At 46.5% G+C, this 18282-nt stretch overlaps 1 protein-coding gene across 1 annotated transcript in view; it reads right to left on the bottom strand.

Annotated features, from left to right (window-relative positions):
* Positions 1 to 18282, bottom strand: part of ESAM (endothelial cell adhesion molecule) — a 79810-nt gene that overhangs the window by 3079 nt on the left and 58449 nt on the right. The window contains exons 2-5 of the mRNA XM_072978861.2: positions 9138 to 9298; positions 5042 to 5255; positions 2220 to 2375; positions 1103 to 1225 (exon numbers count right to left, since the gene is read on the bottom strand). Coding sequence (XP_072834962.2) covers positions 1103 to 1225; positions 2220 to 2375; positions 5042 to 5255; positions 9138 to 9298 — 654 coding nt within the window. The remainder of the gene's footprint in view (positions 1 to 1102; positions 1226 to 2219; positions 2376 to 5041; positions 5256 to 9137; positions 9299 to 18282) is intronic.

The raw sequence follows: 18282 nt of genomic DNA, 5'->3' as shown, positions 1-18282 counted from the left end.
AACGAATTGTCATATCAATTTGTTGATTCATCAGAAAAAAAAATTCATAAATTCATAAACCATTGACCTTGATGAATCACAAATCAAAACAAATCATCATTTTATAAATTCATGCCCATCTCTAATGGAAACCGTTGGATATATTGCTACTTATATATGATGCCTCTAAGAGGTTTTGGATGTGAGGGACTTTTCTGGACTGGGATTGGCTGTCAATCAATCCATTAATGGTCTGTTTTTTCCTCTCTACCTCAGGATTCCTTTCCCCAAACTTTTTTTGCAATCAGTGTTCAGTTAAGGTTTTGTCAGTACTAGCAATTGGATTTGTCAAAAGTGGACAGTTAGAGTGATGTGTTCTGTCAGCATCGAAGCCAGTCAGTAAATCAGTAATAAAGCTAATTATCCAGTTAGGTTCAGTGATGTTACTAGTTAACATTTTTTTTACAGAATATGATGTTCGTTTTTATCTTTGAAGAGCTGTAAGTAAATGGAAACATTTTAATTTTTTTCCTCCAGCGTCTCTGTGTGAATTGAGACAATAAGTGCTGGGGGAGGAAACTAAGAGACAAGAGATGTGTGACGGAAGGCGATCTGAAGCCAATCTGCTCTGCAGGTTCCTGCCTGAACCATTTTTATCCATTCAATAACTGAGAGGATTATTTTATTTATTTTTAATTTTTAAAGCCACGTTCAATCCCTCATACACCAAGAGTAGTAATTATTTTAAAAAATAATATTTTCAAGCTCTGAGCTAGGGAAAAAAATATAAACGGGGGGGAGGAGCTCAATCTGCAGCAGGCAAGTCAAGGGTGATTCCACACCCCTAACAGGTAGTGTGATGTAGTAGTTAGAGCACTGGATTTGGGAGATGCAGAGTCAAGCTTTCACACCCAGGAAACCCAGCAGATGACTCTCTTTCTTCCCTAGCCTTAAGCGAGCTGGAGAAAAGCCAGTGCATAACCATCCTTCACTAATACTTTTTTCCACCTGATATTTTTACTCTGTATCCCACCCCACCCCCGGCTGTGTCTTCCGTGTCCTCCCATACAATTTGGAGCTGCGCAGGGGAAAGACCTGCCGTTCCACGAGGCCCCTCACATACGTCGATTCACCGCCAAGGTGATGGTGCAGTTGGAATAGCCGGCTGAGCTGAAGGCCTTGCAGACGTAGACGCCAGACATTTCTGTGGTGAGGTTTGGCAGTTTCAGGATCCCTTTGTCTTCATCTGCAAACAAACAGATAAGCAAGGAGGCTCTCAGAAGCGCAGCGCCTCGTTCCAGCCATCTCCTTTTCTAGCTTCCACCCTCTAAAGAAGAAAACGAGCTGGCCCTAACGTCTGTGTGGTGGCCATTTAAAGATCTGAAGATCGCTGTTCTACCGTTATGCAACGGCCTCTTGTTCAGGCCAAATAGAGAGAGGTTCCTCAACTAAATGGGCTTAGCTTCCACAGTATTTACCTTTTTGCCTCCCCACCCCTCCTCTAGACATGTGCTGGTTTGTCAATATCCTGGAGCAGGGGTCTCCAAACTTTTCAGAGAAAGGGCCACAATATATATGTCCCACATTTTCCAAGGCCAAAGGAAGACACGTGTGCGGATATGCCTGCCCTCCCACATGCACACCCACCTGCCTGCCTGCCCACCGACACTCCTGCCCGCCGGGCTGGATAAAAAGGCAAGGGGGCCCGGATGTGGCCCACGGGCTGTAGTTTGGAGACCCCTGTCCAGGAGGATGAGATTTTCTGAATCCTTGGATTACAAATCCCACAGTTCCCCATTCTGGGAGTTCCCCCTGACTTACATGCACTTCACTGACATCTAAATGTGGCTCACCTGTGAGAAAAGGCCTTGTTTGGAAGGCCTTGAAGCTTAGTTAGGCCTATAGGTCCACCCAAGGCCTATAGGTCCACCCAAGCTTTGTGTTTCAGCCTCAAGGGCTGGGTGGCATTTTCTTTCTCATCAGGATGCTAGATAAAAGGACAGAACTAGGCTTAGCTACACCTCAAAGCCATCCAGCTTAGGCTACATTTAGATGTCCATAAACTGTGCAGGTCAAATAGAACTCCCAGAATGGGGAATTATGGGTTATGTGGTCCAAGAAATCAAAAAACCCTGTCCCTAATATCCTCCTTCTTAAGCTATGGCACCCAGAACTGGACACAATATTCCAGCAGATATCCTTCTAGAGAAGAACAAAACGGTATTATTTGCATTTCCTACCTTGTAGTGGTGCATGGAAAACCTGAGGGTTGGGGCTGGTCTTTTGCCACCAATACTTAGGGGCTGGTTTGCCCACAACAGAGCCACAGGTCAAGGTAATGTTGTCTCCAACATGGGGGCTTCCATTTATCTGACACTTTGGTGGTGATGGTGGGACTGTAAGGCAAAAAGGTGGGGAGGGGGAGAAGAACAAGATAGTTGAAAATATAGTCATCCAGAGGGGGGGGGCAGGAACTGTTCTTGATCATCCCAAGAATGGAGGGCACGTGGCCATGGGCTCAAGATACAGGAAGCCAAATTGCAGCTGAATATCAGGAAAAACTTCTTAGATACTACAGCAGTACGACAATGGAGCCAATTCCTTTGGGAAGCGGGAAGCGTTCCAACGTTGGAGGCATTCAAGATAACATTGGACAACCGTCCGTCAGAATAGCTTTGACTTGGATTCCTGCATTGGGCAGGAGGCTGGACTTGATGGTCTTAATGGCCCCTTCCAACTCCATTATTCTGTGATTCTAAGATCAATATTGAGCAGCAGTGGTCTAGTGGTACATTTCAAAGGGCAGGTGTTCTTTGTGGCATTTCCCAGAGCCATGACCACCCCAACAATCCTAGCAGGAATTGTGACAACAAATCAGCTGTAGCCATTGCCACATGAATCAGGAACAGGTATTCTGTAAAGTTAATAGGTCTCATCTGTCTATACAAGGCTAAGCAATTCACAAATAACTTTGCATTACAGCAGGATTAGCTCACAGCAATATTCCACTACTGGGCAAATTTATCCCCCTCCCATTACTACTGCAAGGGCTGGAACTAAGTTCAAAAGGACAGGCATACTTGGAGGTGGTGGCAAAGGCAGCTAACATCAATTGAGTGAAACAAGCCACAACAGATGTCAGAACCATGTTAGCCCTGGCTGGGCAAACCCATTGCTGTTGAGAGGGCTAAAATTGCATTTTGAATTTAGCAGTGCCACCTATTGGTCATCTCTAAAAACAGCAACTTGCTCTGGGAAGTCCCGGGAAATCTTGATGACGGCACGCGGCTGCACGGACATCAGCAACCTTCCCTTGGAATCCAGAATGGTTTGCATTGCAAGGCCTCGGGTCCACACTTTCCTTCACCCGTGGCAGCCTTTCATATCACGAAATTGTTGCCAGTTCGCCAACAGCAGCCCCAACAGTGGGACCATCCCAGTAATTTCCCAACATTAAAGGTTTCTCCCCCATCCTATCCTAAGGTTCCCAAAGGATTCCGATGGACAAAAGGGATCCCTAGGGAATCTGAAAAGGGGGAGAGAAACCTTTTAATTTAATTAAGGTAAAGATATCCATTACTGGGTGATTATGTTGTCAGGCTTGGGTGGTGCAAATTGATGCCAACAGGATTTATGCCAGTTAAGTTTAGATTCCACTCAAAGTCTGGAGAAGTTCACTCTTGGGGGATCTGTTGACCAAGGGATTCTGGGTACTCCAGTCCAGGCTCTGTTCTGAGCAGGTTGTGACAAAACCCTGCCATCCATCATGAAAGAATATGAAGCCCAAACAAAGCAAAAACATGGCTAGCAGAAAGTCCTAAGCAGGGTCCACTGCAGGAAGCATCACCTGCCTGGCACAATGCATGTTTCCTGGAAAAGGAACATTTTAACCTGCTGGTGAAAAGTAACTAGGAGGGGATGGAATGATTCTCTGTGTCATCCCTTTGGCATTATGCTGGGGAAGGGCCTTCTCTCTCTCTCTCTCCCTCCCCAGACCTTTCCTGCTATAGTCCTTCTCCTCCTTTTGGAATTTTGCCCCCATGGGGTTTGCCCAACAGTATCTTTGTTTTCCTTTCAATAGGTGGGGAAAAGGACCAACGCAGCTCAGTGGGTTGGGGTGCCTGGCTAGGGACTCGCTGTGGCTCCCACAAGAAGGGCCAGTTGAGATCATCCAGAGCGCGTGCAGCTGAGGGGGTTATGTGCCCTGCCACCTGTGTGAACTTGAGCAACCTGCCCTGCCCCAGAGCACCATCGCGAGGAGTAGGGAGGTTGGCAAGTCTTTGAGGTCCAAGTCCAAGTCTTTGGTCCCAAGTTCGAGTCCTGGTCTTTGGTACCAAAACCCGGGTCCCAAACTCCCAGTCCCGAGACCCTCTCTATGCAAAACAAGCAATTTTCCTCAGGAAAAAGGGGATTTTTTTCCTGCATGTTCCGAGTTGTGAGTCAAATTGTCATGGGGGGGGGGGGATGGAGTCTAGTTGAGTTAAATCACCGGCACAACTTAAGTCAGACTTGACAGCCAAGTTCTGGAACTTGAGTTCCCATCCCTGGCCAGGAAGGCTGATAAACGACCAGACTTTATAGTCAGAAAATCCTGAGAGATTGCCACAGTCAGAATTCATAACCACAACCACAAATTCAAAAGCTTTTTTGTTTGTTAGCACAAGTTTCCTACATATTTGTCTACAATCATAGGCTGACACTGGTATTTTTTTTTAAATTTCAATGCCTTAGTCACCTCTTGCTTGAGTACAACTGAGAGTCTGGTAGCACCTTTTTATTTGGCCTAACCTTTCGGGCACGGCCGCCTACGTCCATGCCAGGTAAGTCTTGCTCCATCTTTAAGGTGCCTTAAGGCTTGTTTTCCTTGCCACAGATTGACCTGGCCACCTCCTTCGAAAAGAGTAGCCTTGGTTTCATGCCCAGCCCCGCTTGAGAGGTGGGTTTTTGGAGCCAAGCATGAGAGATCTGGACCTCATTTTGATGTTGAAAGTGGGCCTCATAGCCTTTGGGTGACCCAGAATGGCCTCCAAGCCCAAATTCTCCAAACCAGCAGCCCATTTACCTAGAACGGTGAGGTTCACGAGTCCGGTGTTTTTTCCTAACTTCGTACTTTCACCCGCAACATTCACTGTGCACATGTATTGGCCAGAGTCTGTTTCTTTGGTATTATTAATTGCAAGCGATACGTTGTGAGAAGGCATGTGGTACAAAAAATCCAGCCGCCGCTTGAGATCCGAGTCTTCCACTCTTGTGGTTCCAGACATATACACTACGATCTGAAATAGAGGCGGAAAGCGTCACTGCCCTAGCTTGAAACAGCATCAGCCAACTAGCAAAAGAATTCAGACTTGCCAAAACACAATAGGCAGAACCATTTTCTCTGTGTGGGGAAAGCCATGTTTTAATGCTTTCCTACAGAATTTTGTTTTGTAACTCGTTACGCCCAAGCTCTCAGATTTTGTCCCATGGCTGGAGTCCTGAAGCCTTTCTACCTTCCCTTCTTTCCTTGCAGAAGAACGGGAGGTGATGTTGTATTCGCGAAGGCTTTCACGGCTGGGATCTAATGGTTGTTGTGGGTTTTTTGGGCTCTTTGGCTGTGTTCTGAAGGTTGTTTTTCCTAACGTTTTGCCAGTCTCTGTGGTTGGCATCTTCAGAGGGCAGGAGTCAGAACTCTGATTATGCTGTTCTGACTCTTGTCCTCTGAAGATGCCGGCCACAGAGACTGGCGAAACATTAGGAAGAACAACCTTCAGAACACAGCCAAAGAGCCCGAAAAACCCACAACAACCAGGAGGTGATGTTGTTCAACTGCTCTCCCACGGCAACCGCCCATTCCCCCCACAATGAAGTGACACGTCTAGCACATCCTACGGACAGCGCTCAGTTGCAGCAGCAAAAGCAACAAACAGTTGAGGCTTTTTGCAAACCACTTCGGGAGAAGGATGACCTCTATGAAGGCATGAAACAAAGCAGAGGAAACAAGACCGGACGGTTTGCAAAAGCAGGTTAGACCTCCTCTGAATTCACTAGCGAGTCCCACATATAAATGGGACCTCTTAATGGGGGTCCACTTAGCCAGTTGGCATAAAATCTGCAAAGCAAGGAACATGGGTAGGAAGGGTAGTTGAGTGGTGTGATCGGATGGTGTAGAAAAGGGTCACTTTGCTGAGAGCCATCTCCCTTAAGGAGGAATGTCCATCCAAAAACAAACAGCAGCCCAGATGTTGAACCAAAAAGGCCCGGATTAGGCACAGAGCAATGTCCAGTTGGTTTGCAATCTCCTGTGCATCATGGGATTGTCCCAAAACAGGGTGCCCCAGATCAGGCCCCCAGTGGTCCAAGACACAAGCTATTTCTGATTTCTCCGCACTTTTTCTCCTGCCTTTAGCAGCCAATTAAAAACAAGGACATCTATCAAGTGCAGTCTCTTTAATTTACAGAGATGTTCTTAAGTGCTTCTGATGCTCACTCGCCACTTATAACAGACAACAGCTATATACAGGCAGGGTGTAGCCAGTTCTGGGGATCTAGGGGCCAGTTTCCTATTCTTGGCTCCTAATGGGGCTTTTCTCATTTCTAGGAGAAAATCTGATGCTACCATTGACACCACTGCAACTTTCTTATGGCAGTGGGTCAATGTCTGCCATTAGAAAGCAACCATTGTCCTAATATTTATGTTTTTGGCTTGCAACGTGGACACCTGGAAAGGGTTAGCACCCAGAGAAAGGTAGCATGCGATCTCAGTGCTGATGCTACTCAGAGGTATCAGCCAATTCAAGTTGATCGAGGGATTTATAAATTACCCACAGGATCATCCTTTGTCTCTCTTGCACTTTCCTCTTTCCAGCTGGCCATGAAGGAGATGATCCCAGGACAATGCGAAGCAAGAAACAACGAGATGCTGAAGGCAGAATCAGGGCATAACTACAGTAGCACCGAGATGCAACTGCTATCCATGAGGCACTTCCGCTGGTGCATGGCAATGATGGGCACGATGGAAACTGTGTGACCAACCACACAACCGAATTGCTCCCTTCAATATTGCTGGGCATGACTTTACGTTACACCTGCATGAACCGGATTTTGCCCAATGTCTACAGAGATTTCTTAACTTACATCAAGAGTGATGCCATTTGCTTAATTGCAGGACAGGATTTCAGCCACTGAAGTCTTCTGTGGAAGTTCTAGCTCTTAATTCTAAAGTCCTTCCTCTTCAGGATTCTGCCTGTGTTTCTGCTGTGCCTTTTTCTGATACTCGGGTGTGTGAACTGCTGGATAGCTCTGTGATTTAAGTCTCTGGCTGTGGAGTCAGAGGTTGGGCGTTCGATTCCCCACCATGTTTCCTTGGTAGGGGCTGGACTCAATGACGCATGGGGTCCCTCCCAGCTAAAATTCATTGTCAGCTTCCAAGCTAGTTTTACACACCTTGTGTACATTTAACAGAGGTGCCATTTGTATGTATTGAGAACTGTCTCAGAAGGAGTCAAACGAAGCAACTGACAAACACAGGTCAATTTGATGGCAAAGAACGTTAAATCTTAGCACTGTAATAGGGATGAAAGAGAACTTTGTTTGATTCAACAGTCTCAGGAAAAATTGCATTTTTCCTTTATATCCAAAGATTCATTGTGAGTCAAAATGTGCCTCGCTTTGCAAATCTGCAAACCGATAAGGCGGAAGGTGTGTGCGGAAGAAATAACTTGTGCACAGAGTAAGGCATGCATTTTAAAATGTTGATGGCTAAAATGCATGCATTCCCAGAGGTGTACATAAATATGCTTTAGTTGGGGTGGGTGGGGGATATGCACTTGAAGTGCAATACTTGAATAAATGGACACATTCGAAAAATGAACCACTAACTCCTAATAGATATGGATTTCAGTGGGGGTAGGAAAAATAAAATCTTGCCACATGATATGAAACAAAGATAGGGGAAAGTGCAGGAGGATTTAGAGAAAAACAGCAAATCAAGACAGAGATTTTCACATCCCTAAATCATAACCACCTACATTTACGGTTGCTTCCTAGCAAAGGTCTTCTGTTTTCTGCTTCCTCCACACAGTCGGTAGGAAGCCTTTGAAAAATACGTGGCAGACATGCATGAAATTATCCTAGATCTCCACAACTGCAACTCCACTTGCCTACCTCAGCAAGATAAGGGGGGAAGTGTATAAGTTTAAAAGGCCACTGCAATGGGGAGGGGGGGGAGGACAGACAGTTAACAACAGAGGGTTGTCTATTGTTTTATTGGTCTCAAAGCAAGCTCACAAGAACAGACCCCTGGGGACATATGTTATCAGTGGTTCAAAATTTACATCAGCGGCTGCCACGTAAATGAAGTGGCCGCCTGCGCAGTGCTTAGAATCCCTGTGTGTTTCCCATCTTGAAGACTGCTAAACATTCAAGGATAATTTTTTTCCTGACTCAAGGGTCAACTGCTAAGAAATAAACTGGGAAGGAAGGCAAATTCTGATGAAGGATGAGAGTGTAAGCAACACCTATGATCCACACTGTCAGCGTCAGGGGTGAGCTTCCTGACAGCCTTTCTTCCTTCTCCTCCTTCTTCCCCACAGAGTCAAGGTGAGGGAAAGAGAAACAAAGTCTGCTCCTCTTAGCAGGCATGAGGATGTGTCAGCTGAGTCTGTTTCCTTCCTCCTCTCCCTTGCTCACATGGGCAAAACACTGAAGAAATGCAGCAGGACTGTATTTAAATGGCGTGCAATCAGTGGAGGTAGGAGGAGAACAGATCTCTTGGATCTACCCTTCTTGTTGTTTTAGATCTACAGAACTGGAAGGGACCCTATGGATTATTGAGTCCAGCCCCTGTCAAGGAGACACAGTCAGGAATCAAACTCCCAACCTCTGGCTCTGCAGCCAGAGGCTTAAACCATGAAGCTACCCAGCAGCTTTGTTTGTGAGGGATTGTTGGTGATGGCACTTTTATCTCCATATGAGCATGGAAGTTGGAAACTAGGTTTAGAGCAGGATTGAGGACGATGAAGGGTCTGGGAGACAACATTTTGTTCCGGCGGCTGCCACAGGCTCCACCAGGTCCAGAAATTGCTATCCTGCCACAGAAGGATGTCTACTCAGAGTGCATTGGTGGAATCTAACAATGCAGCTTTCAGTCTTCAGAGAATCTCTGCCTGTGACATTACCTGAAAAGGATGAGGACTCCCAGGTCTTTGAAGGTGCCACGTGACATAGGGCTCGCCATTGCTGTGGGTTGTATATGCCACAGGTAGTGTGGCTCTGTGCCCTTCGATCACAACCACTGAGCTATGGGCAACCTCGACTTCCAACACGGCAGAAGAAAGACCTTCGGGAGAGAAAGAAAGAGAAAGAAGGGGAATTATATGGGTCAGCTGATCCCAAGACATGTAATGGAGAAAGTCCCAAACAGAGGCAGATTACAGTCATTTAAAAACACACACACACACACACACATCCTCCCATAATACCGTACAGTGTTGCCGTCACTGATAACCAGAACAGATCAGCCTTCTAGTTTAGTACGTTATAGAACATGCTGAATCAAATCTGGATGTCAAATGTGTTGCCATTTGATTCATTATAGATGACCTAGATGCCTTCACCCAAGGAAGCACTTCTGTTTTGGGTCTCTCACAAGCCATACATTTTGTATTATCACTGAGGAAATCCAACACTTGACTTAGCCAGCATTTCCTGTTACAACTGGACATCTCCTTTGGGATGTGATTGCAAAGATGTTAAGGGAGTCAGTTGGGGAGAATTTATGAGATCACAGATGATGAGAACTCACCTGACCCCAAGCCTACCACACAAACATGCCCAACAACATCAGAACATTTTTTACTTTCTTTCACAGACACACCCAAACACCCATCCTGTGGTGTGTTGTAACTGACTCAGGAGTTGTGTTGTCTGTTTTATTTATTTCCTTATGTCCTGCCTTTCTCCCAAGAGGAACTACACAAGTAGTGGAATGATTAAAAACACAACTGAAATCCTGTTATGCAGCTCTGCCTGCATGATGGGAATGATGTCACCACTAGAAGCAGATCACAGCTAATCAGAAGCTTCCTTTTGTGATGGGGAGGGAGTTATCAGTGTGGCACAGTGGACAGAGTAATGGACTAGGACTCAGGAGACACACTTTAAAATGGATTCATTCATTAAATTAGTTAGTCACTTACTCATTACAGAAGTAAAACCAAAAGCAGGTGCTCTGGTCCATGTGTACAAAACAAAAGTGAAATCTACAGGCAGGCAATGCTTTTATTAGGACCACCTAAAATTCCACTGAATCCGGAAAGCTGCATGAATGTGTTCCACCTGGCACAGAACATAACCTACGAGTCACATGCAGTGTAGTGTGTGGAGCAATGGACTAAGGCTCGGGAGACATGGTTTCAAATCTCTGCTTGGCCACAGAAAGTCACTGGGCTGGTGGGTGGCACCACTTGGGTCTAATGTACTGAGATGGGAACTGCCTTCTTCTGGGCCCCTCTAACCTGTTGAGTCTAAAACAGGTCAGCAGGGTTGAAAACATGGGGAAATGGCACCCCATGTCTCCTAGAGGAGCAAAAGGGCCTTTTAAAGTAAGAAATGAGGGCCAGAGATGTCAGGGCACAGGGACCATGTCACATTTTTTATTCAACAGTCCTATTGCTATGGTTCCCAGCGCCAACAACAGTATTTTTAATCCATGTGAAATGACCTTTTGACTTCATGCCAGCTCTCCCATGCAACCTCCCTCTCCCCCATACATGCGATAATCCAAATCGGAGCAGTTCTTTGGAAGCACACTCTCTCTGTCTGGAAAGCCACCAACAAATTCTTCCTGTGGAATTTTACCAGTTTAATTGGAAACATTGCAGCTGGAACATTTTTTGCACACTGCCGGTGCCTTGCTGTGCATGTTTTCTGTATAAGAACCCTTGAAAACAACAGGTAAAGTTAGTTCAATCTGTGAACATCTGTCATCGGTTGCCCAGCAAGAGACAGGCAGAGAGAGAGAGATAGTGGCTCCTTTTCTCAAAAACCGCAAAACACATGGAAACTGAGACCCCCCCCTCTCATTAGTATTTCTATTTTGGGCCAACGAAAGCTGATTAATTAAAAAAGCACATGCCACAAGAGGGCAATTATGCGCTGAACTCTCAGCACAGAACATTCTGGGAGCCAAAGCGTTTTTGCAGCACTTATTTAGAAAGCAAAGATATTTTGAGATCCAGCCCACTCAGTGTCAGAAATCCCCACACAAACAGAACAAAACCCAACCAAGCAGCTTGCAGACCAATATAGCAGGTGGCAGTCGAATTGCTACATAAAAGTGCCTCCCCATCAGGGCTGTAAGTTGGGTAGAGCAACCGAGGCTTTCCCCCAGGCTATCAGCATTTAGAGGGCACCAAAATTTAGAAGTGAAGGTTAGGAACATGGAGGACAATGCCTCCTGGCCCGATTCACTTTCTTTCCTATTTTTGAAAACCATAAACTTATATTTTTTTGGGGGGTGCCACATTTTCAGGACCCCTTTTCATAGGGACTTCCCTATGTCCTCCCTATGTCTCACACCAGAGTGGGTGACAGGGGGTGCCATTTGCCCCAGGTGCCAAAATGGCTAACTGACCTCTGTTCCCTATTCCCACTGTGCACCTTAACAAATAAAACTGCTTGAGCCAAAATGGGGAAAGATCCCTTTTGAACATGCCTATTTCTCACTAAGGGACATGGTGGCGCTGCGGGCTAAGCCGCAGAAGCCTCTGTGTGCTGCAGGGTCAGAAGACCAGCAGTCGTAAGATCGAATCCACATGACGGAGTGAGCTCCCATCGCTTTGTCCCAGCTCCTCACCAACCTAGCAGTTCGAAAGCATGTAAATGCGAGTAGATAAATAGGTACCACCTCAGTGGGAAGGTAAACAGCGTTCCGAATCTAAGTCGCGCTGGCCACGTGACAACGGAAACTGTCTTCGGACAAACGCTGGCTCTACGGCTTGGAAACGGGGATGAGCACTGCCCCTTAGAATCGGACACGACTGGACTAAAATGTCAAGGGGAACCTTCACCTTTACCTTTATTTCTCACTAAGCCATTTTGGATTTCCTTTCTTCTTTTGAAAAAAAAAAAGGAAGGAAAAGAAAACCTTTTTGAACTTCTGTAAGCCTTGCATTTATTGGTTGTTGTGGGTTTTTCGGGCTGTCTGGCCGTGTTCAAGAATACAGCCAGACAGCACGAAAAACCTACAACAACCATCGGATCCTGGCCGTGAAAGCCTTCCAGAATACACTTGTGTTTATTGCTTCTCTTTTGTGCATGGGCCATGCCCTTTTGCTGAACTTAAGCACAGAGAGAGAATTTCCATTTACTGTTCTGTTTTCCAAATTTGGCAAAGGGATTCCTTCCCTTTAACCTTCACCTCCAGCCCTTTCAGCCCCTTGACCTCCAGAGCGGGCACCAGTGGGCGAGGCAGAGGAAGGAGAGACCGCTGGTCTCTGTGTTGTTTGCAGGACACTCTTTCCAAGCAGAAAAAGGACTGGTGGTTTTGTCTGGGAATTTTAAATGATCTAATCGTAGCACCCTGAACTACAGCATGGCAGAAGGAAGCTGAAGGCTCGCAGAACTGATGCTCTCCATTCTGACTGTTCCGAATGGGGAGTAGAAGCTGCAGGGCAAAACATCAGCTGAAATCGGATGCTCCTAGAATACTCTGCATCTCCTTGACATCGTGATACCACTGAAGACATCAATGAGAAGGGAGAATTGCCCACAAGGTTAGGAGAATTATCATACATCCTTCAGACTTTGCCAATTGCCTGCTCCCTGCCTAAATCCCAGAAATAATTATGACGGCAACGTTGGTTAGCATCAGATGTGCAGTCCATTACACGGGGGGCCTTGTATAGAAGAGGTAGTGACCATGAACCAATTGACTAATGCATTTTAATGCACCAGCTCCCTCAGAAGTTCTTTAGAAAAGATTAGCCATTTGCATTTTCTTTTGCATCATTGCCAAAGCAGCAAGTTTTTGCAGACCTGGGGGAGAGGTTCTCCAATGCAACTTAGCAGGGTGACCACAGGGGAGGGGTTTCTGCCATAGCCATAGAAAACACAATGGCTGAAATCCTGTTGCACAACTTTATTCTGCACAACTGTAATGACATCACCAGCTCACTCTGTATCTAAAGATGACAAGTAGGAAGCTTTCCCCCCATTTTGAACAGCAGCTGGGTCACAAGGAAGACACAACTGCAGCTTTTGCCGCGAGAGAACTGTGGGTTTCAGCAGAGGGATTGGGAACCTCCAGCCTGTGGGCCAGACTTGGTCTATGTGGCCGGTTCATCTGGCCGTCAAGACTTTCAGATGAGAATTTCCATTTGGAAAATTGAAAGAAGAATAGGAGGTGCAGCTCATTTGCTATAGTTTGCTCTGTGTCGAGATACATTAGGTTCCTGGGCAAGGCACTCACCGCCTTTTCTTTTAGCAAGTGAGCTGCTGTCCTCCGGTGCTCTGGCCACATTCCTGATGCCAACCAACACACAGAAGATGTCATCCAGCGCATAGGTTGATCTAAGCTCTCTCCAGAAAGGTTCTCCAACCCTCACTTAGGGTTTACAGAGATGAGACCCACCCTGGTGAAAGGGCTTCAAGTGGAATGACCTGTTAGATGTGGTCTCTGCACAAGCAAGCAAGATGTCTTGGTGGCAGAGCCAGTGTCCAATTCGCTCAGGCAGTTATGGGGGAGAGGAAGCACACCACTCTAGAAAGAAAGAGCAGCAGGAAACAGGCTGTTTGTATGGGAAAATGTATGGGATACCATGTCCGCATCACTAGAAGAAGGATTTAAGAACAGATTAGAACCTAAGAGACCTGGATTCAAATACCTGTTCAGCCATGGAATGCCACTGGTAAAACCATGCCTTAAATATCTCACACATCTTGAAAGCATTATTACGGTCAATGTGACTCAGATGTCAAAAACAAACAAACTTTTCCAAGCTCTGAGCGGCATAAGTAGAGCCCAGGTGAAGCACTTCAGCGATTAAGTTGGTTCTTTCAAATACTCGGAACAGCTAACGTTTCTTTCTTTGGCTTGCTTGGCCTCCTTAAAGGATGTGCCATCTGCCTTCAAAAGGACGGGATTTCCTGCCTACGAAGGCCAAGCCTGGAGATGGAGGATGCAAGACAATGGTAACAAGGGGGCCCCCTCCCACCCCACAGGAACCGTAGGCTGACATCAGGACCCAGTCATTTCCAAAGAACACTTTGGCGAAACAAAACCCTGGAAATGCCTGGGACAACAACAGGAAGGGACACTTACGTCTTGCTTGATAAGGTGTCTGGCTTTATCCAAAAACGCCTCACGCCTTCCTATCAGCTCCCAGCAGATTCATATGGTATCGCAATCACAGGCCTCTGCTGTGTTTGCCTGGAGCCTTCCCACTCTCCAGCATGGGACCTCCCTCGCCGCGAAGTGCCCGGACCAAAAACACATCAGCATGCAGATGTGAATAATTCAAATATAAAGGTGCCAATGGACAACTTTTGGGATTCTCCCCTGAACAGCAAAGCCATGATGGCAGATGTTGTTAAGGACTGGAATCTTGAATAAGTTATTCGTTTGGGCTGTTCCTCTCAGAATCAATCAACCAGTACGGCCACTCGCCAACTTCTCTCTTAAGGATCGTGGGAAGCTCCCTTGTACCAGGTTAAACTATTTGCCCATCAAAGGCCACCTATTCTAAATGGAAAAAAGCCACATTTTTTAATATTTTTTACCTCACTCTTCTAGCTGATCCAGGTGAATATCAGTGAAGAAGTCCTTCAAGCTAGACTGAAACTCCTTCTCTGTGTATTCCACTTTCTTTTTTCTGATGCCTCACTATTCATATTTATATCTCCTGATCCTGAAACGAGGGACTGATCCTTCTTGCCACGGCTGCAAACAGGCTGGTTGCAAAGCATTTGAAACGAGGCTCACCGGTTGCTACCCCTAATGTATAAGTTGGAGACGCAGTTGGCCTCTCTCCATCATATACATCTAGGCTTGGACTATACAGAGCTTGTTCAACATGCGGCAGTTGATGGGAAGTCTGATAGGCCGTATTCCAGTCCCCAATCTCACATGATTTCCACCCGGTCCTGGGTATTTTCTTTCCCTTTTTGTGGAGTGAAACCCACTATTCTCCAGGATCCTCCACAGAAACATTATTTTAAGAGTCTTTTGCCATTCTTATTTAAAGAACGGTCTTCATTTATTTTCTCGAGTGGTCTTGCCAGGTTCATCGGCGTGCCTTTGCTAAAAGTGGGCAGGTGGTACCTATTTGCTATGAGGTCTGTGTCCCCCTCCATGTGTCCCTCCATAACAGGGCAAACTGCAGATGGTGCTGGACTGCATGTTCCCTTAACCTTGGCTGGCACCATTGACATCAGGACTGAAGGGAGATGCAAACCAACGCCATCTGCAGATGGGCTGCTGTTTGCCCACCTCTGGTTGATAAGACACTCAGATGGGAAGGGCTCACAAGATTAGAGCACAAATGGGAAAACAGACGAGACAGAACTAATGACAGAAGGCTCCTCTCCACTTATGGTAAAAGGTAAAGGTTCCCCTTGACAATTTTTGTCCAGTCGTGTTCGACTCTAGGGGGCGGTGCTCATCCCCGTTTCCAAGCCATAGAGCCAGCGTTTTTTGTCTGAAGACAATCTTCCATGGTCACATGGCCAGTGCGACTTAGACACAGAACGCTGTTACCTTCCCACCGAGGTGGTCCCTATTTATCTACTTGCATTTGCATGCTTTCAAACCGCTAGGTTGGCGGGAGCTGGGACAAGCGACAGGAGCTCACTCCATCACGTGGATTCGATCTTACGACTGCTTGGTCTTCTGACCCTGCAGCACAGAGGCTTCTGCAGTTTAGCCCGCAGCGCCACCACGTCCCTTCTCCACTTATGGAGGGAGCCCTTAAAGGGCTCAAGCGGATGTGAAGAGGGCTTCTCTTCAAAATCCAACCTGAGGACAGGCAGGGTGATGCACAGTGGAGTATCGAAGGCATGCATCCGTTCACCTGTTTGCATACCTTGCTTGCTTCAGGCTTGGAAGGGTTTCCATTTTGGGGTTACACCGGCATACCTACCTACACCTACACACTCTTCCACCTCACCTGGGTTACACTGAGACTCCTATGGTCTGTGGTGGCTGTGGGTCTCTGTCAAGCAATCTCCTTTTTTTACACATTATTATCCCCGCTTTTTTTTTAAAGTGGTATTTTAGCTCTGGTAAGTAGAGATGATCTGAACTCGTTTCCTTGGAGATAGCCCAAAGCAAAAAGGCCACTTGTCACTGTGATGTTCACAGCAGACAACAAAACGTGGGCACGGCTAATGCTTTCTCCAGGCAAATCTGATGACACGAGCCATAAGCAAAGTGTCAGGAAATATTAACAGGTTGGAAGTGCACTGAACGCTGGTGTTGCAACCTGGTGGGCTTCTGGTAAAAAGTCCTGGGGAGAGTATGATGATGTGGTTCTGCAACCAGCAGGGCAAGCTGATTTAATTGCTGAAGTTAGAGCTTGGGAGATTACCCAGTGGCTGTGCAAGAGAAGGATCAGTGGGAGGATTTATCTACTGATGAGAGGTCAATGGGGCATGCTTGGAAGGGGAGAGGCCAAGCATCCCAGCTGGGAGGGTGCTGTTTCCACTTTCTCCAAAGCACACGTTCTCTGCTAGGCCTGCACGCCTGTAAAGACTAGAGATGAGTTGGAGTAGGCTTACAAAGGCGGCAGGCATTGCTGGCAGGCGCTGCTTTTAGGCTTCCCAGTACAGTAGTGCCTCGCTAGACAGTCACCCCGCATGACAGTTTTTTCGCTAGACATGGGCTTTTTGCGATCGCTATAGTGATTCACAAAACAGTGATTCCTATGGGGGAATTTCACTGGACAATGTTTGGTCCCTGCTTCGCAAACTGATTTTCGCTAGACGATTTTGACAGCTCCCTCTGTGCTCGCGAAACTGGTGTTTTCGGGACCTAAGCTTCGCAAGACAGCGATTTAAACAGCTGATCAGCGGTTCGCAAAGCAGCTTTCCTATGGCCAATCTTTGCTAGACAACAACGATTGTTCCCCATTGGAACGCATTAAACAGGTTTCAATGCATTCCAATGGGGAAATGCTTTTCGCTAGATGATGATTTCAGTAAACAGGGATTTCAGTGGAACGGATTATCATCGCCTAGCGAGGCACCACTGTAGCTGGTGGCTCCCCACTATTGGAAACAGTACCTTGAGGAAGACAGTTTTTAGTTTCATCCAGGAAGTCTTTAATGGTGTTGAATGTTTCCAATACTGAGAAACTATAGTTGGCACACTGGGGGCAAGAAGGGGGGTCGGGAAAATAATTCTCTCCCTCTGTGGTGCTGTGGCTGCCAGCTGGCTGCTTGCAAGGGAGACCCATGAGCAGAGGGGGAATGCAAAAATTGCTCCCCTATCCTTTCCATACAAACTTAACTCATCCATACTTCCTAAACCAAATACTGTACATGAACCTAACCAATTCAGGTGTATATATTCCAATTTGCACTTTTCCAAGTTTTGTAATGCAAAACCAAGCAGGTAAGCAAGCAAGGAACCAAAAATACATATGGAGAAAATGCACACAGAAAGACATGCTGGCATTGGGGGTTTTCTAACCCACTCCTCCCATATCCTCTTGGTGCTGAAGTTATTATTGAAACAGACGGCTTCTGGGAGCACTGCTTTCTCCTCCAGCACTTCAGGATACCCTGCTTGTGTGCAGGGGGGGGGGCACAGGCCACAGGCTTAAGTACTATTGCCACTGAAACAGCTAGCTCTGGAGAGCTGACCGTATGAGCGCTCTTCATCTCATGGTCCTGTAACAGGGCTTGGGGGTGGAAACAGAGCATTTCCTGCCCCTAGTGCCCTATAGCCTGTTATGATTTGACCGCCTTACCAAGCTTCATGGTAGGGCCAGCCTAGCAAAAGCCACGGACGGAGGATGTCCTTCGCCCTGACAGGAAAATTCCATTTCATACAAATTCTTGGAGGCTGTTTTCCAGTGGAGAGTCAGACCGAAGGTATAAAGAGGGGACTGAAAATATCTGCAGGGACAGGCAGTGTGGTGTAGTGGACAGAATGGCAGACTAGGGTTCAGAATCCCTGTTTAGCCAAGGAAACTCACAAGAGTGAACTACTGTGAGAAAACAAACTTCCCCTGGAAAAGGCAATAATGCTAGGAAAAGATGAAGCCAGGACTTCAGCGAGATTTACTCTACAGAGAATCCATAGCCTTTATCTTACAAGACTGC

Source organism: Pogona vitticeps, chromosome 8 (assembly GCF_051106095.1).
Source record: "Pogona vitticeps strain Pit_001003342236 chromosome 8, PviZW2.1, whole genome shotgun sequence".
In the NCBI taxonomy this organism is placed as follows: domain Eukaryota; kingdom Metazoa; phylum Chordata; class Lepidosauria; order Squamata; family Agamidae; genus Pogona; species Pogona vitticeps.
The sequence above is the reverse complement of the archived record's forward strand: the minus strand, read 5'-3'. Positions and strand labels throughout refer to the sequence as shown.